The sequence below is a fragment of the Drosophila arizonae genome, chromosome 4, assembly GCF_054131065.1.
Source record: "Drosophila arizonae isolate 15081-1271.41 chromosome 4, UAZ_ARI_1.0, whole genome shotgun sequence".
Classification (NCBI taxonomy): Eukaryota; Metazoa; Arthropoda; class Insecta; order Diptera; family Drosophilidae; genus Drosophila; species Drosophila arizonae.
The window spans coordinates 23,789,549-23,813,546 of NC_142924.1; the positions used below are offsets into that span (position 1 = coordinate 23,789,549).

Genomic DNA, 23,998 nt, shown 5'->3' on the forward strand with positions numbered 1-23,998 from the left:
GAGAGAGAGAGAGAGAGAGAGAGAGAGAGAGAGAGAGAGGGAGAGAGAGAGAGAGAGAGAGAAAAATACAATATTCATGTAGGTTTAACTGCAAGAATGAGCAAAGATAAGATGAAGCCGATTGATACTGCAATAATAAATGTATGAAACTTCTAATCAAAACCTTGAATCTAGAATCCACAATCCAGAGTCTGCTAAATAACAAAAATATCAACAAATAAATAGCTATCATATAATAACACAATATTGTATACATACGGACTTTAAAATGACTATGGCCTAGTTTAAGTAAAAATATAAAGATTTTATATATATGTACATTTATCGTGCATCTATAACATTTAAAAAGGGCATCAACTCAATTGACTTTTTGACATGTAAAGAAAAATATTCGTTGCAAGAGTTTTCTGTATTTATTTATGGAACGTGCAATAAATGCGAAAAGCGTCTGTAATTGATTTTGTTAAATTCTGTACTCCAATCGAATGGCGCGATGCATTATTGCATGAACGGCAATTGGTTTGGATAAGCTTGGCATACACGGCGAGTGATCACTGTACTTGACAGAATTAATCGGAATGGATAAACAATATGCCGATTGCTGATTATCGGTGGACGGTGAGCCCACAGCAAGCAGCAGGGAGTAAAACAACATCTGCTGAATAACATGGCACATTTTGAATAGAGCTTTCATGAGGTAATCCAATGTTAATTATTTGTGTATTATTTTGTTACCTGTGAGTGGAAGTTCATAGATATCAATTAATTTTATTAAGTATTACTGATATAATTTGGCATCTGGACATGGCATGGGGATACATTTAAATTATTTACTTATGATAAGGAATGATTTTAAATGATTTTGCTCAGTGTAGAGCATGCGAAGCTCACCTCGATATCAGCAAACAAACAGCCTGGAAGTCTTTTGGCATTTGTGTCCATGCTGCCGCTTCTGACGCCTACTATTCAAATTTAATTAATTTATTTATATCCAGTAATCATATTGATAAGCGAGCGGGCGAGAACTTTTGTGCGTTTGCTTGTTCGTTTGTATTTGGCATTTATCTTATCGGGGCTTCGACGATCTCGACTGTTGTGAGCGCTTTCCGTTTATCAACTGCACAGGCAACCAGTCGGTCAGGCGAACAGCAACTGGCCAGCGCTCAGGGGGCAAGTGTATGGAGTCGCGAAAAATCAGAAATCGTAAAATCAATCGTAGTATGTAACTCGGTGTGTGAAAATGACGGCTACGGTCAGAACAGTGATAAGTGATAAGTTCTATGACTTCTAGACCTAGAAAACCCAAACCGAATAAACAGAATACAAACGCGAAAAATACCTGCGAGTGACAGTGCGTGCCTGCAAATAAATCAATCTAAGTGTACACAGCTCAAATAGGACAGGACAGACAAGTCTTCCACAATGCCCATTCTGCCGACTATCGAGGAGGAGGGCAAACTGTCGTGGCTGCGAAAGTTGTGGCGCTACCGCCTGCAGTTTCAGTCCCTGACCGCGGGTAAGGTCGCGGAATACCTCGATCAGTAGTAGTAGTGGTAGTATTCCCTTCCATATCTGATATATCTGTATCCTGCAGCTGCGCTGGTGTTCGTGGGCAGCGGCATGCGACTCGCCTGGTCCATATTCGATACGCCCGCGGGCAAGTTCCTCAACAGCTACAGCACCCACAATCTGATGATGAGCTGGTTCATTGGGGCCGCTTTCGGTGCGCTGCTGGCGGCGCTGTTTGTGCAGCGCGTTACCAAAAACGTGGCCTACGTAAGTGCTGCGCCCGCAATTAGCGACTAATCTCACTGCCAATAGCTGATAAACTTCGACTAGTATTCGCCATTAGCCATTAGCCCTAACTGAATTCGGGGATGTACCATAGAGCAAACAGCAGTCGCTCGTTGTATATTCCATATTGATATCATATACCACAGATACACTAACTTGGCTCTCTGTCCTTGCAGACCTCCAGCGGATTCCTGCTGCTTGTGGCTGGCATACTGAATCTGCTGCTGCCGCGCCACTTCATCCCCGCCTGCTACAGCAGCGTCAGCGTGGGCGCCGCGTATGGCCTGACCCAGGTGCAGGCCCTGGTCACGGGCTCGGAGATGGCCAACAAGTCCATACGTGGCATGCTGCTCAGCTGCGAGCGCATCTTCCTGTGGCTGGGCGTCTGCGTGCAGGTGTTCTACACGCGCCTCTGGTACACCCTGGAGCCCGTGGAGAGGGGCTACACGATGCACATTGATCAGCTGCACGGCATCCTGCTGGCCGCCTTGGGCGTGGCGGCGGTCATACTGTCCCTGTCATATCGGCTGGAGTCGCCGCTGTTGCTGTTGCGCCAGGAGCGGGACATGGCGGTCAGCGACACGCTCAAGCAGCTCAACGGCCATGCGCAGTCCGGCACGGAGCTCATGCGCCTGCGCGAGGACTGCCACCAGCTACACAACTCCAGCGACTGGGAGCGATTCACGGATGGCTCGCTCGACTCCGGCTGGCAGCGTTGGTCGCGCCGTCTGCTGCCGCTACTCAAGGTGCTCTTCCTGCGCTGCTTCGCCGCACTGGCGCTCTCGTTGCCCTACAACCGCGCCTTCCTGGTGGTCAGCTGGCACGGACTCGAGTGCGACATGAACTGCCTGTACTGGCTGGCCTTCTGTGGCCTGCTGGGCAGCCTGGGCGGCGCTTTGCTGGTGGATTGGCAGGGGCGCCGCAAGCTGTGCTCGCTGTCGCTCTTTGTGGCGGGCATTGTCATCGTCATCGTGGGCGGCGTCTTCGAGCATCTGGAGGCCGTCAAGAAGACCTACTACGACATCAACCTGCAGGCGATTGCCCTGCTCATGCTGCTCTTCGAGCTAATTGTAGCTGCAGGCGTCGCCGTGCCCGCCCTGGTCTACACGGGCGAGGCCTTCAGCGTGGCGCACAAGGCAAGGTGCTTGGCCGGCGTCCTCATCGTGGAGCAGGCCCTGCACCTGGGCCTCATGGCGGCCGCCTTCGAGCACAGCCTGCGGGACTCGGTATTCTTCTTCACCTTTGGTGGCCTGAGCTTCGTCTTCGGGCTGCTGGTCTTCATGCTGATGCCCGAGACTCGCCAGCTGACGCTGTACGAGTGCCTGTTGAAGTTTAAGAAACTTCCCTAGACTTTACTCTAAAATTGATTACCTATCTCTACTTATGTATCTTTAGTCGTATGCATTCATCTCTCCAATTAGTAATAATACATAAAATAAATACTTCTTTTTGGCTAGCTATTGCAACAAAAGGCGACTCTACTTGGAAGGTGTATTCGCTTCTGATGGGGAAGCTCTTTGGTTAGCATGGGTTAAGTGTTTTGAACTACGGTAAAGCTTATCCTCGCAGAGCTTGAGCTTTTTTATGGCATTGCCCCGGTCCGTCACCAGTATTTCGCGTTCCAAAGCTTTCGCTGGAATGCTCTTACAAATATCCCATTATTTTCATTGTAAACATTGTAAACACGCGTGCTTTTCGCTCAGCCGGCTTCTGGGTAGCTTTTGTCCACTCAACGCGTACAACTTATTTAGGATTGGCATTGCCCTCCAATACGCGGCTTGGGGCTTTTGTGAGTTAAAGGCGTCCTCTGCCAGAGAGCAGGGGAGAGGGAGAGCGACTGTGCGAGGGAGCGAGAGCGTAAGACACATGGCACAAACAGAAATCAAGTTGATGAATATGGCGAGTGATGAGTTTGAATGGCACTCGCAGCAGTAACCGAAAAAACAGAAAAAAACAGTAGCTGCGTAGAACGCTTGCTTAAAGCCAGCGAAAGCCAAGAAAAGCCAAGGAAACAAGCAAAATAACTCCCCGGATAGCTCACTCGAGTGCTTTCCCATCTAATGATGTGGAAAATTTCTTCGCCCACCCAAAAATGTAGATATCCTGCACACACACACACACATACACACATACACCTATATGGACGCATGTAAATACACATACGCCCACACACACAGTCCAGGCTGGCAGGGAAAGAGTTATTATTGATATGCAATATTTGTGTTTTTGTTGCACACATCTTCATTCTGCGGTGGCATCGGCGGGGGTGGTTGAAGGCACTTTGGGGTCTCGTTTGTGCATAAAGTGGCGTTGGTTTCCACGCTTGGCTATGCTGCTTGACATAAGGATTGGCTTGTGCTCTCTGCTTCTACGTCTGCTCGTGCTCTCTGTGGTCGTGTGGAGCAGACTGCTTTGAGCCTGGACCAAAGCAAATATGCCCACAATTAGCAGTTGTGGTGTAGGCCGATACTCACAGGGCAATAACATGTAACCAGCAACAACAGCAATACCGACTGCACCAACAATCCCCGGGGAGCTAAGTAAAACGGCCTCAACACTCAGGTCGGGTAAATGAAGCGTCGGGAATTAAGTTGAAAGTTATTTAATTTTTAATTGTATTAATTAGCGTACGCCAAAAAAAATATATTTATGTACAAACTTTTACAAAATTTGTTTGTTTATGCAGACGTTTTTGGTATTGGTATTGTTGTTGTTGTTTTTGTTGTTTCTGTGTACATGTTTCTCGACGGCCTTGCTGAAAACTTTAAGCTTGAGCTAATTATACAGCCTGGCCCACAAAACTTGTTACCCATAAAAATATACACGATAAGAGCAAGAAGACGGTGTAAGTTTCATAATTGCTTAATGCTCATACAAACACCTATACATATACCAACACACATACACACGCACAGGCACCTAAAGCAAGCAAGGGCCTGCTCCTGGGAATGTTATTAATGCAAATATTCAAGTTGAAGCAACCTACAATAAGTGCTGATCCCGTTATAACTATGTAATTAATCATTTTTTTTTTTTTTTTTTTTTTTTAATATGACTTTTAAATAATTCTTTCTCTTAATAAGGTTTCTCTTTTTTACTGCATTACTCACTACTCAAAACAATTAATTAGGTGTCCTATGTCTATCAAGAGATTCCATAGATATTATGACTGTGCGATTTGATCAGCTAATTCTATAATCTTTTCATTTACACGTTGATTGGTCATAGTTTCATTTCAGCTGAACCCTCTTAACCCACATTATTCTCAACCCACAGGGCTTAAAGTACTTCAATCAAACCCAACATTAATTGTGAAACAAGAAGAAGTAAAAAAACACTTTTTGGACCAATCATACTCTAGCAACACGTAAAACATATCTCCAAATGTAGCATTTTTTTTATATTAAAAATAATAATTGCATTCTTACCGATTATTGTGTAATTATTCTTATGTGTAAAAAAAAAAAAAAAAAAAAAAAAAAACATTTTAAATACTATTATTTTGTTAGTTAGACATGAATAGCCTTTTCCTGTATTTTTTAAACTAGAGTGATAAATGTTATTTAGCTAATGAAAAGTTCACTCCATCTGTCGAGAATTGGTTAAAAGAACCTCTTAAGGAAACAGCGTGCTTAAGACATACACCTAACAATCCGTCTCTGTTAATTGTTTCGGCTTATTTAAACGTACTCTGGAAATACATGAGGCTCTTTTTTTTTTGGCTCTAGATAAGCGCAGCTGCTCCCAGCAATTGCAACGGTTCAAGTTTCACATAGTTCAACAAAGTTACTTTTTGCACTGCATTTCGAAATGTGCTGCACAAAAAGCAGGAAGCACGAACTAAAGCTTTGTTTATTTGTGTACTTTGTGCACAAAATGAGATGTAAGAGAGAGAGAGAGAGAGAGCATATTCGTGTCACATTTGCAGTCGAGTTTGTATAAAGCTAACCAATACTACTGAATGTAGATGATTGAATCAAAAATACTTAATAATATAATCTTTATTCTTCATCAACTGTGCTGTAAAGACATCAAATTTGAATGGCAACAAAAAGAAAGCTAGATCTTCAGAAAGATGCGAACTACTTGGGCAGATAGTTCATTTAACTAGCCAATATTGAAGAGCTTGATGACAGGGTAGTGCTCAGTCGGTTTCACCCGTGGCACCCGACTGCAATGCGTTCAGCTTAGTTTTTTTCTGGGCCAAGTGCGTTCAAAGTGAAAGCAGCGCCAAGGGCTTCCCAACTTTGCTTTGAGCTGAAAATTTAAAAACAGTGGCCAGCAAAAAGCATTCGAAAATATGAAGGAATTTGTACTTTTGGCACTTGGCAGGCGACAGGACATGGTCAATGCTGTGTGTATAGAGGAGATTCTCTCGCATCGTTGCCGCGGGGCTGCTCTTGTATGTTTCAATTAACCGAAATGGTAAACGACTATCGTAGGCATTAACAGTGTTGAGATGCTCGCCTCATGCTGGGCTGCACAGCCACAAGTGCTGGGCGTGGGTGCGAGGGAGGCGTGGCTGCAGCAGCATCTGTTTGGACGACAAACAGAACTAGAACAATTGCAGCCAAGCAAATCGTTTTGCTGCGGCCACAAGCAAAACGAAAAAACAAAACAAAAAGAGCAATGCAATGACGAGCAACAGTCAAGAAAATGCATTTCAATAAGCCAACAAAACGGGCTAAGCAACCAAAGCGAGATAGATGAGGGAGAGAGAGAGAGAGAGAAAGAGAGAGCGAGAGAGAGAGAGAGCGAAAGAAAGGGAAAAGAGCGTGCTGCCGTCGTAAATGAAAAAAGCAAACAAACGTAAAATTTTATTTGTGCGCAATTTTCTATAAATTTTCATTGATTGCCATTGGGATATTGGCGACATTTGCGTTTGGCATTTTACTGCTTACCGCGTCCTTCACACACCCACACACCAACACACACACACACACATACCCATACACCACTGAAATGTTGCTCCTTTGCAGCTGGATAACGCAACTCTTAAGGTGTTGATTTTCCTACCATAACTTTGGCTGCACTTCTTGTTGGCTTACTGTTCTTGTTCTTGTTGTTGTTGTTGTTCTCGCATGAAATTGAAAAAGCATGCACAGAAGTGACTGTGTATGTATGTGTGATTGTGTGTGTGTGTGTAGATTTCCAATCAGCTAGAAATACCGACAAAATATGAAGTTTCTTGAACAGCAAAAACGAGTGCAAATAAATTATGTTCGCTCGCCTAGCGGAAGCGTAAGACCTGTAAGCGGCAGCCACAGCAGCAACAGCAGCAGCAACAGCAACATCAACAATGGTATAGGGGCCACAACAGCCACACGGACATTGGCAGCGAATTAATGTCTCGGCATGCCACGAAATGGCCAACGTGGCGGAATTTATGACTGCCGGAGACAACTCTAAAGTGGCCAACGCTGCGGTGTGACAATAAAATGGCGTCAAATTGCCATAAAAATGAAGCCCGAAGAATGAAACCCAAATCGCTGGCAAACCACAGCCCGAGAAGCGCTCTGCCCATATACAAGTGAAATAATAAATAAGCGCATAAACAGGAGTTGGATTCGGCGGTTGCTTAGGCAGCGGCAAGTCAAAGGGTTCCTCTTTCTCGAGATCAACTCATAAATTTACCGAGGAACCAAGCAGTATGTAGGCAGTGGGCTGCACTTTAATCAATTTCACAATTTTACCTTAATAAAGTTAAAGGGACAATGGGAAAATGGGAAAAGCACAATGAGAGGGAATCAGGTCGGAAATCAGACGAGACTTGAATCCAATCGAGTATAAATTGAAATTACAAATTGTTTGTGATGTTGAAGCATATCAAATAATAAAAATATAGGGTGAATTAAATTACTAAAATTCATTGATTCATTGAAGTGAAAGGCAAATAGATGAAATGAAACCTCAAGGCGAAGAATTGCTGCGACTGCGACCACGTTGACAAAAGTCTAAAACAAACAATTAGCTTAATAAAACAAAATGATATCCTTTGATGATTAAAATTGGAAAATTACATTTTATATAAATTAATTATAAATAATATCAACATTAGTCAAGCAGGTTGGCGAAACGAGCCCGACAGGTAATTAAAATAGTTGTCCTTGATTATGTTTTTAATTCATTTCAATATTTTTCTCTCCTTCACTAGATTCAATGGGTTATGTCTCTGCCGTTACCCCATTTGCCAGTTCAACGCCAAATCTTCTGTTATTCATCAACGCTAAGGCAACGCTGATTCTACTTTCCTTTGTTTGTACCTGTCTTCACCTGGAAGGTCATTCATCATAAATTATATCCTAAGACAGGAGGTATTAATTCAGTTCAAAATGACGATTGACGTTATGACAAAATGCACTTGGATATTAACTGTTATTGGATATTAGCTGAGCCAAAATTTTCCCAAATACCTTTTTTCCAATTGTAAGTTCAATCATTTTTGAGTATAGTCGAATAAATAGTTATACTTCTTTGATCCTTTAAAATACAAGTCTTTGATCCTTTAAAAGTCAAGTCTCATTTAGCAACGACTGCTTTGCTTCGCAATCTGGTTCAATATATTTTGATTTGTAAAAGATTTATAACTTATCGTCACATTAATTGTGCCAGGACTTATAGAATCTCCACAAAGCATCAGATTGATATTAATTAGACTGTGTTCGACATTATATGAAATTGGATTGCAATGAATATGATAATCATTTGGAAAGTGCTGTGGCGGTTTCATCAGCAGCTCTTCAGATGTATCTAATATTACTACTTACATATAGACACGGCCCACACCCGATAATCAGCATAATCATTAATCATAATAATCGTTCATCCAAATGCTCACTAATTCCTTTCTCCAAGTGTAAAGTGTAAACTGAATTGAAGGAAACTAAAGTAAAGACGAAACTGTGGCATGATCTTAAAGCTACTCAGAGACATCTCAGTAGCTCAACAATATTCACGCAAGCTTAAATTCTAAAACGAAATTTAATGTTCTATATGAAAACATTTTTCTGCTTTTTAGAACAAAGTAAAAGTCATCAGACCAAGACTTCAATGCAGATAGATTTCATGAATAGAAGGTAGATATGGAGAGCTGTCGTGTATGTATGCTTTTCGAGTTTGGTAGAAATTTCCTTTGTCACAACAAATTGACATGTGTGCTGTTATTTGTTGCTGGCCAAGTGACTGTGTCTGGTAGCTGTCAGGGCCAACTAGAGTGTTTGGTCTTCAGCGCAGTGCTCACTGCGTAGTCAATCTTTTATTTAAACTGCAGAAGTGCTTAAATATTAAAGTGCCTTGTCTTCGCACTTTGCAGTCTGAGTTGAATCGTTTACCTCGTCGTCGTCGAATTCGTGTCAAGCGAGTCGACTTCTTCTTTTCAGTGCAGAATGCCACACAATGGGCATTAAATTTAATTAGCTGACATAAATTTGCAGCACTGGATCGGAATGTAAAGCTGAATTTGAATCTTTGGCTGGTGTTGACTCTGCTTGTGCAGCTGCGGCTGTGGCTGTCGCAGGAGCAGGAGCAGGAGCAGGAGCTGGGGCTGGGCAGGGGCTGGGGCTGGGACAAGGACTAAGGCAGTGGTCTGGCATTTGCATCAAAGTGAAAAGCAAGGTAAGCACGAAAATCATTCGAGTTGACATTTTTAATGGAAGCGGAGCAGAGTGGAGCGGCGGAAGAGTCTGTGCCAGCCAGTTCACAAAAAGTCTGGACGGGGCCTGTCGAGCTGAGCGCATGCATTTTCATGACTTATGCAAGTTTTGACGACAGGTGCAAGCCTGTCTGTCTATATATATGTATATACATATATATAAAGTGCAAGTGTAAGCGTGTGTGTTCGTGTTAAATCAACTGTCACTTCCTGTCGACAAACTTCGTCCTGCAAGGCAGCAGGAGTCGGGTAGGGTGAGTCGGGCTACACAGGGAACATCGTTCGAGGGCCACTTCGAGTTATGATAGCTGCATGCATTTCAACAATTTACTTAACTGTTAACTGCTCTAAAAATTATGGAAGAATCCGAAAATCGACAACTTGCTAGATAACGAGCTGGAGACCTCCTATAAATACTAATATGAATATACAGCTAGAGCACCTTTTGAAGTAGGTCAAAGCCAGGTAGGAGAATACGAATAGTATTTTTTTGTTTTTTTAATGCTATTCATAAATGTTTTTGCTACCACAATTTGTTGGACTTTAAGCCGGTGTCTGATTATATGTATGTTTCTTTTTTCATATATCTTTATTTTATTTTTGATTTTTGTGCACGCGTCCAACTGTAGTTAATTAATTTTTTGATTAACACAAAATTGAGCTGACGACTTGCTGAGCGTCATTTATGGCATGAAATTAACGCCATTAAAAATCACTGCATACTAATTAACTGCAACTGCAACTGAAACTGAAACTGAAACTGAAACTGCAGTGGAAACAGTAATTGCAGCGTTTTTTCTTATTCTTTTGTATCAATGAAAATGCGTAAAATTAAGCTTCCAAATGGCAAATTATAATCCCGACGACACGTGGATATACACAAATTACAGGTCAGCATCAACACCAAAGAGCTCGTTTTTTTAAAGTAAATTTCAAATCGATATTTGCAGCCAGAGTATATAATTATATTTTATTAATAAACAATACATGAAAGCTGAATAAAAACATTGATTTATTTTTATTTATTTGGATGAACTCAGTTGAACTCAGTTACAACCATCTCTGCTGCATTCCGATGAAGAAGCTCAAGCTCTCTCTCCTCTCTCAGAGCGGCGGCTACATGAATGTGTGAAAAAAGCGATCTACCTGTACACTGATAAATGGGCTATAGCGATCTATATAAAGCTCTAGTGAATAATCGATCCCAATAATCGATTGTTTTGACGTTGAGGATGGTCGTAAATAAAAATGCTACAAGAATCTCATTTTGTCGAAATCAATTCATTCCTTGATAATATATAACATTCCACAGGCTCAAGCTTGAAAATATCCGATTATTTAAATTTATTTCCGTATCTATATTATTTTATAATATAACATCTGAATAGTAACCCCATGTCTGAGTTAAAATGTAACTTAAAATGTCTGAGTTTACAGAGGAACAGTAACGCATATTTCGACAAGTTGACTACGAACTTACGCTGATTATAATTATATAAAATCCAAGTTCTCTGGTGAGAGCTTACGGCTTAAGCACGGCCATCTGTCCACGGAAAGATGCGTATGCTTCGCATCCGCTATGAGCCTCGGTTATGGCGCTGCTTCCATTTTCCATTTTTTATGCGATTGCCGCATCCTCGCACGGAGAGAGGAGTAGTTCTTCATTGGTGTTGTTGGGATTTTTGTATATGGAGCGCTGTGCGGGAATCCCCCAATGGCTGCTCGGTGCATTGCATTCCATGACGTAACTGATGTTGATTACGGATAACATGGTGACTGCGCCACGCTCCTGTTCACTCCTGATTTGCTGCCTTTTGGTATGATGCACACTCGTCGCTGCCTCCGCACCTACTCCAAAGTGCAGGACTTTGGACTTTAAGAGCGTCTGCCAGCAGGCATGAGCGCCTGTTCTATGCAACGTAAACTGAATACTGAATCATGTGGTAATGGATCGAAATAATTAGATTTAACTCAAATACGTTGCATTGGAAGGTCGATGCTTAGAAAGAGGCATTTTTCTTTAATGTATAAAATAAATATATATATGTGTATTATTATATAAGTCAATGCCAACTGTCTGTGCTTTGTTCTTACAGTCAGTTCAATCAATATGCGGAGTATCTGCTATAAGTTCTCAATTCATTCGATGTTGTGGAACGCAGTGAACGACGAAATTCTAAATGTTGAATGCCAAGGAATGTTTTGTGGCAATGTATTTATTCTTCTGTTTTTTGACACGCGAGTGAAGAGTAAACAAAGAAGAAGAAGAAGAAGAAATAAAATCGATTGACATCCGTCGAGCAAGTCAGTACAACAGGGCAGAAGTCTAAGTGTCCAGGGGTGAGGCCGGGGGGCGGCGATAATGTCTGCCGGTGCATTGACAACTGCAACTGCAACTGCAACAGCTTCGTGGGTTCTCAGCGCTATTTGAATTAACTGACAGCGGAAACAGGTCGCGTCGAAGGTTCGTGTTGTTCTGTGTGCTCTACGCTGAACTGTGGTGTGGTGTGGTGTGGTGTGGTGTGCTCCGTGCCCTGCCTCGCCGCCTGCCGCCAAGCGCTTGTTTACAAAATAAGCGAAAGCTGTGCCAATAAGCCTCAACGTCGCCTGCACTTAATTTATTTGCAACAAAACGTGGAGAAACCAAAACTTTTACGCAAGTGCAACTTTGCTTTACGTGCTTTTCTCATTCCCATCCGCATTCGCATTCGCATTCGCATTCGCAGCCACATCCGCATCCGCATTCACATTCGCATCACTTGGCTTGTTTTCAACACATTCAGCGGGAGCGCAGGCCACGCGCTTTTTGGCGACCGCAAACACGAAGGAGACGGCAGCAAGTCTATCGAATTACACGAAAATGGGAAAAGGGAAGCGGCAAAGGGAAATGGATGTTCAAGGTGGAGGACGAGTATCGAAGACCGGGGAAGGCAAGTAAAATTAAAGCATTTACATATTCCCCAGCATCTCGGCAGCGGCACAGAGCAAACGGATCCCGAGCAGCATTGAATCCGAATTGAGCAAACAAATCCGTGCAAGAATATGAGTAGAGAACACTTGTGACATGTGAGGGTCCGCCTCCTGCTTGGCGCTGCGGCTGCGGCTGCGGCTGCGACTTGCACCGCGAAAGCTTTCAGACATATTAAAAATAATTTTCAATTAGTGTGCCGTAATAAAGTTGATGGAAGGAAAACGATTTGCAATATTCATTTAGCATTTTTAGCAGAAATCGAAGTAGTTGTTGGCTTTTGTTTGCCTCGACATGTAGCCAAATAAAATATAAAATATGTCACGCGCACGCAGAGGTCGTTCATTTATAAATATTATTTGCTGGCAGGAAGCTGGGCGTAGATTCCTGCTCTAATTTTGCATATAAATTACAAGCAACAAATAATCAAATGCAAATATGTCCTTAAGATTCAATTTTTGTGCAATCAACACACTTAAACGCATCATCACCAAATGCCATCAAGAGCAAACGACAGCAGTTATAGAAAGAGAGAGAGCGAGATAGGGAGAGAGAGAGAGAGAGAGTGAGTAAGAGCGGGTGGGTGGTTGAGATAGATTGCAGACATTGGAATTGCGTTGAGTTGTAGCGGCAAAGCAGACATGGAGCATAGCTGCAAGAGTATGTCTGTATGTGTGCGTGTGCCTGTGTGCGAGTGTGTGTCTGTCGCCTGTCTGTGTGCGTGAATGTTTTCCTGTGTGCTCTTCAACTTTACGCGCTGTTTGGCAACGCCTCAGCGCGCCGTCAACGAGACGTTGTCCTTCACACTTGTCACAGGCGCCCCATTTTCCATTTTCTGCTGCATGCAATCAAATTTTAAATCCCGCCAACTGTCTGCCAGAAGCCCGGCCGGTTCGTATTAAAGCCTCGTTAGCCCATTGGAGCACTAATAGCTGTTGTGACTGCTGCGCGAATTCGCCCTGGATCGAGTGAGAAATTGTGAGATATGTGAGGCTGATTGGGCTGCAGCTTCAGCTTTTGCTTTCAGCTCGTGTCATTGACACCTTTGAGCTGCCTGGCAAAATTAGCACTCGGAATGGACCCGAGTGAATTGAATAGCTGATTTATGATCGCACTTAATGTGTAAATATGTAAGCAGGAGTCTCCATCTCCATCTCCATCTCCATCTCCATCTCCGTCTCTATTGGTGCTAGCCCAGCAGCTTGTTTGTTTATGCAGCGCACATTGGACAAAGGAGACGAGATAGCCAAAGGCCAGAGGGGAACGGGTCAGTGGAGGAGCTGCCGTCTCTTCTGCTGCGGCTGCTGAACTGAATTGACCAACATTTGCTTAAGCAGGCGTGTGAAAATTGACCATTAGCAATGCAATATATTCTCAATCTGTGTATGATATAGCTTGTTGGTGTGTGTGTGTGGTCCCAGTGTCTTTCTGAGTGTGTGTATGTGCGGGGCTCTGATAATTGGTGTAAGGACCGCAGGCATTGGCAAGGGACAAGCGCCAGAAATAGGCTCATTTATTGTATCTCGCTTGCACGCACACAAACACAAAACATACACACACACACACACACACATTTGCGTTTAATATGCAGCTGCATAACTTATGGCAGTGGGAGCCATTAATTTGAGTCTGCACACATGCAAGACACATGCAGCAAAGGGCACAAAGGGCGACAGAAGCAGAGAAGCAGAGAAGCAGAGCAGAGAGCAGCCAGCCAGAGAGGAGGCAGGCAACAAACGTTGCATAGCCACAGGCGCACGTGCGTGACCAGAGAAGGCTGCCTGGCTAGGTGCAGAACCTGAGCACACACACACACACACACACACACACACAAATACACACACACATACATATGTATATAGATATGACTGGCACATATTTTATTTTAATTTGGTCGACAATGGCCAAAGCGAAAGCGAATTTTCGTTTGGTTTGTCGCTTGTCGCCGTCGCAGTCGCCGTCGCCGTCGCAGTCAGCGTTGACGTCGCGTTGGCATCTTCGGCGTCATTACGAGTGCTTCATTTGCCTTATTGAATCTGGCACACGTTTCACAATAGTTGCCGCTACACAGAGCTGAGGAAATCACAATGGAAGCACAAAACAATATGCAAACAATTTTTACCTCTACATGACTGAAATACACAAAATGCCAAAAGGAAGGCAGCAGCAAAGGCCACGCCAAAAGCAAGGACAAACCAAACGCATTTATGGTCACGTGCGTACTACATATATACATACATACATATATATAAATAAATTTACTCAATGGTTCACAATTGACCAGACACGAAACTGTTTGGGCGAAAATAAAAAATGCCCACAAAATGACAGACAAACAATTTCACAGCTCTCAGGCTGCTGCCCGCCCCGATTTACAGATATCGCAGATAATTCCTTCTGCCCTGCTACGTCATTCATTTCATGTGTTCTCTAACCATCAATTGTTATTTAACGCAATTATTTTGGCGCTATATTTAAAGTGTGCTTGCTTAAATAAAGAGAGGAATGAAAAATGTGGCAACGCTGTCAGGCCACAGACCCCATACCTGTATTCGCAGTTCGTAGCTGCTTTGCATGTTAATTAGCTGGCCATTCATTTTAAAAGTTTAAATTCTGCTTTGCTTCACTCGCCAATTTTTATTGGTCTTAACTTGATCGACGTTTTCCTTATTTTAACGCACACAAACTTGTCTGTCACGGCAGCAGAGTGTGCGTGCGTGTGTGTGTGGCAGGGTGTGTGAGCGAACGTGCGTGTAAATGTGAATGTGTGTGAGCCATGGTGATTGATGATATCCCACGAAAGGGTAGGGTAAAGGAGATAAGGCCAAGCCCGAGTTGACAATTATAATTTAATTTGGATATTTTATCAAGTCACAAACTCGAAAAGGGAATATCCTTGGGAAAAGGTATATTTTATACATATTAGCAATATACAGCGAAATATAACAGTTGGAACAAGGTATGAAAATTTACTTTGCATCAGTTCTGTTATCACGCCATTCGTTGTATTTAAAAACATGAGGAGCAGAATCGTCTAGTGTGGAGCAGTTCAAGTACGTTCGTCAAGTAACCTCATGCTTCGTTAAGCTTAGAACATTGTTATAATGCTCGATAAGAGTGTGGATTGTAATAACGAAATTCGAGTATAGTGTTATACAGTGATTTCGTTAAGTTCTTATTATCGTTATTATCTTAGACTCAAACCAAATACACTGTATATTGTTATAGTGCTACCAGACAGTTAAATATGGAAAATAGCCGAGCCAAGCACCTTTTTATACTCGTAACAGTTTCTTAGCTTGGGTAACATTACCAATTTAAAATGTAATTATAACAGTGTTAACAGCACTGTTATTGATCAACTCCCGCTTGTGAGTAAACCAAACGGAATATATTTATTTCAAATGCTCTGTTATAAAGTAATTGCCAGTTATATGTACATCAATTATATATTTCAGTTTTTTCGTTTAGCATGGAACATTACTTGAATTGAAGAAAGAAAAGTTGATACTCCTTCGATTAAATCGTCTTAAGGAATTAAATTTTTGTTTGCTTTCCGTGGGATGCCTGTGGCTCGGCTGCAGCTTTGTTAGCTGCTCCATAACATCCGTCAACATTTGCTGAGCAATGTTCGCCTTGCGCCTGAGCCTCTCCAGGCCCAGGTTGCCCATATCCTCCACATCCACGAGGCCAGACCCAGGCTGCAGCCCACTGCACCCCCTACAGGCCTTCGGCGGCTGCCTCGCCCCCGCCCTCGCCTTCACCTGTTCGCCTGGCCCGCTGTTAGCCGGTGACATGGTTGCTCTGGCTCTTGCTCCCGCTGCTGTTTTACACACGACACTGATAACAATTGAACTTACGTAGTCGCTGAGGCTGCGGCGGCTGCTGCTGTTGCTTCACTTGATACACAAATCATTCTGTTGGCAGCTCCAAAGCTTTAATAGCCAGCGGGCAAACGTTTAGGCAGCACGTCGACTGCTATTTGCCAGCTCCTCGCTCTGCCCCCTCGCCCCACATATTATTCCGTGTTGACTCGTTAAACATTGCCGACGTTAAGCAGCCGCTGGCTCTGGCTACGTTTGCTAACGAAATAAACGTTGAGACTAAAGAATTCACAGTATATTGGTTAAAAATGGGCCTCGCAACTAGCAGATACCCTGGAAACTTTAATCTGAGCCGTGGATATTCCATTTGCATTATGAATTACTCTGTGCTATGAGAGAAGGCACTTATCATTGCTTGATGCTTTCTCATTTGGTTTTCAAGCCATAATTTGAAACCCATTGAATCTGGGGACACCAAATTATAATATATATAATAATATATTTTAAAGAATATATTATGCATAAGATATATTATAATATATATTATTTAATAAATAGTCGCTCACCAAAATACTTATCTGAGTCTTATCTAATCTACGTATTATGCAGCATAAATGCAGTCGACGAATAAATTTTATTTAATATTGGGAAAGAAAAGATTGGCGGATTGCAAGACTACATTTATTTTAGGATAAATAAACAAATGTTCAAGTCTAGATTTTGTTGTTGAATGAGTCACCCTGCGAATGAATCACGCTGTGAGTATTTATTTTCGTTATACCCTGTGTCCACTGAAAATGGAAAGTCCGGGTGTCATTGTTTTGTCACAATGTATGTAACAGGCAGAAAAGGGCGCGGTAGCCCCCATTATTTATATGTATTCTGGACGTGTGCGACGAGCGGGGTAAATTTAGCCATGTTTATCTGACCGTCCGAAAGATCTTCAGTGTTAGATTCATTTAGTAGTGGAGATGACTTGCCCAGCTGTCTGTCGATGCTGAAACCTTCTTAGGGTCACTTACGAAATTCACTTTCCGACTCCCCTTAAAGCGTCCGTCCGTACGAAAAAATTATTTGAGTAAATCTATATGGTTATAGCGTCTTCCAGATATAACGACGATGCCTTCGGTGTCGTTATAATCGGATTCTAATGTAGTCGTTTTAGCTAATGGGCAATCTTACTTTTTCCGCTTTTTTCTGACTTTTCGCTTAGCTCCGGATATCTCCAACACTAATTGATCAGTCCCGACATTAACATTTTATAAAAAAAAAAAACATATTTAATTGTTTAATTTTTACTCTTTAATGGTTTTCATTTTGTTTTTACATTAATAGTTTTTATTTTGTAGTTTTTTTTTTTTTGCTTTTGTTTTATTTTTTGTTTGCTTTTTTGTGCTAATTATATTGTTAAACATAAAAATTGTTGTTTGCTTATTTTACCCATACAGACATAAGTATATCGTTTGGTTGTTTTTGCCTTTTGATTGTATTTTCTGGTTGTTCGAGTAAAATGCGATTTTTTGATTCAATCTGATTCAATATGATTCAATCTAATTCAATTTGATTCAATCCGATTCAATTTGATTTGATTTGCTTTGATTCGCAGACTTGCTGTGTGATGTGATTTTCAATTTGCAACTTTGTGTTAAATTCGTAAAATTCGATGTTAAATTTAATAAACCATTTATTACACATTATATAAATAAATGCATATAAAAACGGATTAAAAATACTGCAACTCCATTGCTGGATTATATACATACATATATACTATAATATACATATATATATATTGATAAATAATAATTAAAAAAGTGCTTCATACGAATTCTATCAAGTGTCTAGTTTTGTTTAAATACTTTTTTTTTTTTTTTGCAAATGAAACTCGAATTCGCAGACTCTTTTGGCTGCCAAGAGTCCGCGGCCCTCTGGCCCTCTTCTGTCCGTCTGTCTGTCTGACAACCTATATATAGTTGTATATATATAAATTTATCTCTGAAGTTGCTATATACTTATATAACGCATTTATTTATTTTGTTTTCTGTTTTTGTTTTGTTTTTTTTTTTTTTTTTTTATTTCCATGGAGCTAATAAATCCATTCGGCTTTATTTATTGTATATTTTCTTAATACGATTTCTTGTTGACTTTGCTTTCAAACAAATTTTGGCACATGGTTTCCTAAACGGTTCTGAAAGTTCTCTGATGTCTTGTCGGCTAGACGTCATATAAGTTTTGTTGGCTAGTTTAAAATACACCTAATTAATACGTGGATTATTCATATTCACTAATTGTAATTTGTAGTTGCTTTTCTGCTCTCCTCACTTGGCCTTTCCTCCTTGCCTTCCTTCTCTGCATCTATTTGCCCGAGAGCTCTTGAATGTTTGCTTCTAATTTGATTACGATTTGCTTTTGATTTCTATACTTTGGTGTTAAAAACATCTATCTACACGCTGGCGAACGACCGATTATTGTTTGGGAACACTAATTGCGTAGATGCTGCGACATCGTGTCATAAAACATATGTATATCAAATATCTTCGTATCGTCTATCGCATATGAATACTGATTCAGCTGGCGACTCCTGCTCCAGCTCCTGCTCGTGCTCCTGCTCGTGCTCGTGCTCGTGCTCGTGCTCGTGCTCGTGCTCGTGCTCGTGCTCGTTCGTGTATACATTGAATATATCAAATACATTTAGTTAACATTCTTCATTCTATATATATATATATATATATATATATATATTTGTTATTATGAAGTTATTTCTGTTTCTGATCTTTTGTTTCAGTCAATTTCGTTTTACTTGTGCCTATTTACAAAATGTAGCGCTAACAACTAGAGATTTCTTGATTCCAGTGTAACTGTGTGTGTGTGTATGTCTGTGTGTGTGTGTGTATGTACAGACAATTAGATTTTAGTATTTTAGACATAAATATAAATAGATTTGTACACAGCATATGTCTTGAGTTAATTGTTAGTTTGAATTGCATGTTTTAAATTCCTCGTTTTACATGTGGAGAATGCGGATTCAATTCGAGGGAACTTACAAAAATATCTCAAGTCCCTAAACGTTACCTATATATGTATGTATAGACGGTATATAACTCAATAAAAAAAAAAAGAATAAAGAAACAGTTTTTGCATTGATCAAACTACAAAATTCGTACAACCTCTCTACACACATACATTCATAGAAAAACAGTTCGATTATGGGTAGTACGAGTAATACGCGTTAGTATATGCATTAGTATTCGAGTTACACGCCGTTAGTAGTTCGAGTTACACAAGTCGTTAGTACTTAACACTAGATTAGATTAGCTTCGATTCGATTCGATTAGATTGGATCGGGTCTATAACGGATATACGCGTATAGATAGATAGATATACGAGTCTATGTACAACATTTGGAAGTTCGATAACTGACCTGGGTTGTGGGTGCATGCCGTAGTACAACATGCACAAATCGTAATTATTATTACCTATGTAGTTGTTGTTATTAATACTTTGTAATATTTGTAAGTTTATACGGTTATATGAGCGCTATGTGATTACGGGGAAATGGAGAGAGTAACAAATGGGAAGAGTGTGCGTGTGGGTGCGCTGGGCGAGTTGCCCCGCCTCTCGATGGTTGTGCAAATAATTTTGAGATTGATTGTCCGAAAGTTCTTGTGTTTTGTCTTTGTGTTGGTTGGGGTTGGGTTGTCAAGCTGGTTGGTTGGTTACTGGGTCAATGCGGGGCGGTGTGGACTTGGGGTAGAGCGGATGTAACGGGAGTTGGTGGCATTACATAAGTGTAGGTACGGCGCAGCTGCTGCTGTTGTTGCTGCATACCTAAAATCCACTCAAGGAGTCTCACGACTCACGAATGCCCAAATTTAGTTTCACTTTCATTCAATTGTTTGCCATCTGGTGGTCCATTGGCCGACCTCATCCTAGCTGCTGATCAGGCTTGGATCAGATCTTACCAATGTCTCACACAGATATCGAATAATCCGATTTCTCGCTAAGCAATTTCTGGCCTGGAGCGGGTGAATGCTGCTGTGGGCGTTGCTGTTGCAGGGGCTGCTGTTGCTGCGGCTGCGGAGACTTTGAATGTGCTCGCTTGTGTGGTGGTTGCTGTTGCTGACGTTGCTGCTGCTGCTGCTGTTGCTGTTGGTGCTGCTGCTGCTGCTGCTGTTGCTGCTGATGATCCGGCTGCAATTGGGACGTGGTGGAGTTCGGGCGCGACCACAGCGAGGATCGCTGGCCCAGCTTCAACTTCTTAATCGTGTCTACATCGCACTCAACCTCGGCCAGCTCAATGTGATCGCCACCGTCGCGCTCGCCGTGGTGGAAGGCGCCGGCGCTGCACTCGGCCTGCAGCTGGAGCGGGTGCAGCGTGCGCAGGATGCCAGCTCTGCATGGTTTGGTAAGGGGAAGAAGAGTATCCAGAGTTGTTTGATACTATTTGAGTTCTCTAGCAACCACACTCAAGCATTCAGTATAACAGAGACAGAGAGAGAGAGAGACTTAGATGTGTTCAAGTGTTCCAAGTTGTGTACATGGTGGTTGGTGGTGGTGTGGTGTGCTTGCTGCCGAGAGCTGCTGGCTAATGGGCGCCCTCGGGCCCACACACCTCACCGTAGGCCAAGTCTCATGTGTGATCTATGGGATCCATGTAGGTGCACGATATCTCGCCGCCATTATAGCCGAAGCTGCTGCTATCAGCCCCGCCTCCGCCGCCGTACTCACTCCCCCCATTGGCCGTATCCTATTTGGGCAACGGCAGCGTCGGCGCCGTGAAGAACTTCGAGGACAGCAGAGCCGTCGAGGGATTCAGCAGGCCGCCACCGCCCCCTCCTTGGTGTAGCTGCTGATGGTGGTTTTGGTGTGAGTCATGCGCGGGCATTATGGACTTGTGTGGAATGGGGCGAAACTGTGAAGAGGGTGGCATGCAAGTAACGGGCACAACAGATGCTAGGGTACTAACGCCTCCGTCCAAGCCCAACAGCTCCTGGCCACCAGCATGCGTGGCCGTCTGCTCGAGCTGATGGAGCTTGGGCTGGATCAGCAGCGGTTGCTGTTGCTTCAAACTACTGCTACTACTGCACTGGGTCTGACTATGATTGGGGTTTTGGTTTTGGTTTTGACTCTGGTTCTGGTTCTGGTTCAGGTTCTGGTTCTGGTTAGGGCCGGGCTTACTATTCGACTGTTGTTTGTGGAACTGTTTCTGGTGTTGCTGTTGTGTGCTTATCGATGGCGATTTGACCAACGTGGGTATGTGGCATTGTATGGAGTCTTGTGATTTGAATGTGCTCGATATGGATTTCAGATTGCCGCTGCCGTTGCGCGGTGACAGAATTTTGCTCGAGCTGTTCACTGATGTGGCTGTGTTCGTGTTAGTGGCCGTGTTTGTGATGTTGTTGCTTTTGTTGCTATTGTGATGACGCGGTGTTGTATTGGTGGAAAACTGATATTGCTGATGATGATACCTGGAGCGACCGCGTCGTGGTAATGATTTTTGTTCGGACATTGGTGACAGATCGGAGGATGTGCTTGATTGTGCTCCATGGTAGATGATGCCTGCATCGCATAGAGCATTCACGTTTTGGAAAGAGAGATAGAAAGAAAGAAAATACGGGCAAATAGAGAATCGGTATGTGGATGGGGTAACACAAACTTAAAGCTACATTAAGGCTAACCAGCGAGAATTACAATATTATGAATTCATAGTTTCTTAGTCTTTTCTTCGTACTGGCCAAGTGTTATAGGTAGGTAAGTTAGTGTAAATCTTAAGTGCATTGTGTGGCAAAAGTGGTGCAAAGCGCGTTGATCTACTATAGATATGTTATCGATATGTTGTGATTTGGAAACTGTTGTATTAGTCTAGAGTCTGAGTCTGCAAAGTAAAGTAACGCAAAAAGAGAGAGAGGGAGAGAGAGAAATAGCCAGTAGATTACTCCTTGTTACAGGTCCAGGTCCACTAAGAGCTACAAACTATTGCGGGAAAATAACTTAAAGCACCTGGAAGCATCACGTTATGAGAGCCTTACTTAACAAACTGACGTCTGGGAGGTCTATTCATATCGATAAGTCTTTAGTCGACATGGCCTGACTAAGTGAGACTCTTTTCATGCTCTCAGCAGAAGTTCAAGCTCGATCAAATATTCAAATATATTAACATTTGCATGTGTATGATTGATCTATCCATTGCGGATAAAGAGGACAAAGAGCAATGAATTTCTTGCTATATGGGATATTTTATACAGACAAACCAACAGACAGTAGAAACATTATATCTATTTTGACTTATTCCCTGTATCTGCCTATGCTTTCCCTCTAATGTACATACATATATATTTATCTTATCGACCTTCATATGCGACACTTGCCAGGTGCTGTGACTAGGGCCAGAGGGTCAATGGACTTACTGTGCTTGATCTTGCCCTCGTGCTGATTGGAAGACTCGGTGCGGCTGGACGTAAGCTGATCCTGGTCGGACTCGGACTCCTCGCTCTCTGGCTCCGTTTTGCGTGAGTGGCGCCGTCGATTCTTGGACTGCGCATAGAACAAAGCATAACATTAGCAGGGACTGAGTTAATGATCGCCAGGCTCGACTAGCGACTACAAAAGCGTTTGGGGATGGTAAACGCTCTCGAACGAAACAAAGGATCAACTAAAGCCCAACAAAAAACTGACATGTGAGACGAGGCAGAGCGCGTCGCTCAATGCCCACACGGTAGACGGCATTGCACTTAAGGGAACTTAGATAAACGTAAGACTCGAGCAGACTTAAACAACATAAAAAGCACGTAGTATTCTATGGAAAAATACACACTAATTGTAGGTCTAGTGCCCCCCACAGACTGGAGAGGGGCACAGATGAAGAGAGAGAGAGAGAGAAAGAGAGCTAAAATCAAAGAAATGAATAAACAAACGCACGATATTATGAAACGGTGAGGTTTGATAATAATTATGAATTGTCTTTTGTGGACGTTGGTTGTGGTGGTGGTGGTGATGGGTGGTGGTTGGTTTTAGTACCGCAGCTGGTGGTGGCGACGAGCAGCCCTCGGCCAGAGCCCTCTCGTGGTACATGAACGAGTGCAGCAGCGTGTTGGCCGGACCGGCATGATGCGGCTGTGACATGTTGCCCGCTTCCGACAATTGGAAGGTGGCGTACGGCGAAATGTCCTCAGAGGTTTCTGTGGAAGAGCCCCGGGCTTAGAGCTTGGCCGTGTCAACTGATTGAGCGCTGACACTTACCCGGAATCTTGTCATTGTTCTGCATGGAAACCTTGTGGATGGTCGCATAGTAGCGCTCACGCTGCGCCGCCTCAGAGTTGGCGCGGTTCTCCAGCGACTCCTTTTGTATGTGGTTGCTTTGTTCTGGGCGAGCAAGGGCAGACACTCAGTGAGGTGCTTGGCGTAAGACGCGCTCTACTTACTGTGGCGATAGCATATGATAACCAAGGCAATGGTGCAAATCATGCCGGAGACGGCGGCAATGCTCGGAATGAGCAGGTTCACGTTGCCGTAGAACACGCTCGGTCCCCGCTGGCCGCGCTGCACAATCTCCGGCGGGGGCGGGTCGCCGTCCTTGGTGAGCGTGACGAAGCTGAACTCGGCCTGGGACACGCCCGCCACATTGTGCGCCTCCATGCGCAGCTGATAGAGCGTGGATGGCTGCAGATTGGAGATGACGACGCGACGCTGGGGCTTCAGGGCATTGGAAACTAAGGGGGAAATGAAATGTGGTCAATCATAGTCTTGTTAGCTGCCACTTGA

General features: G+C 42.9%; 2 protein-coding genes across 10 annotated transcripts in view; one reads left to right on the forward strand and one right to left on the reverse strand.

Annotated features, from left to right (window-relative positions):
- Window positions 1–1,375: 1,375 nt before the first annotated feature.
- LOC108614096 (uncharacterized) lies at window positions 1,376–3,265 on the forward strand. The gene is made up of 3 exons (XM_018008020.2): window positions 1,376–1,516; window positions 1,595–1,776; window positions 1,971–3,265. The coding sequence occupies exons 1-3, from the start codon at window positions 1,423–1,425 to the stop codon at window positions 3,141–3,143; spliced, it is 1,449 nt and encodes a 482-aa protein (XP_017863509.1). The 5' UTR covers window positions 1,376–1,422; the 3' UTR covers window positions 3,144–3,265.
- A 14,259-nt stretch (window positions 3,266–17,524) lies between these two features.
- Dscam2 (Down syndrome cell adhesion molecule 2) overlaps window positions 17,525–23,998 on the reverse strand; it is a 30,533-nt gene continuing 24,059 nt past the window's right edge. For 2 of the 9 annotated variants that reach the window (XM_089466464.1, XM_018008013.2), the window contains exons 17-22: window positions 23,659–23,946; window positions 23,477–23,599; window positions 23,255–23,415; window positions 22,645–22,771; window positions 21,706–21,796; window positions 17,525–20,630 (exon numbers count right to left, since the gene is read on the reverse strand). In XM_089466464.1, the coding sequence (XP_089322590.1) occupies window positions 20,207–20,630; window positions 21,706–21,796; window positions 22,645–22,771; window positions 23,255–23,415; window positions 23,477–23,599; window positions 23,659–23,946 (1,214 nt within the window). In that variant the 3' untranslated portion in view covers window positions 17,525–20,206. Of the gene's footprint in view, window positions 22,113–22,644; window positions 22,772–23,155; window positions 23,416–23,476; window positions 23,600–23,658; window positions 23,947–23,998 lie in introns of all 9 variants that reach the window. The other 7 variants (XM_018008009.2, XM_018008008.2, XM_018008016.2 and 4 more) reach the window with 4 other exon arrangements.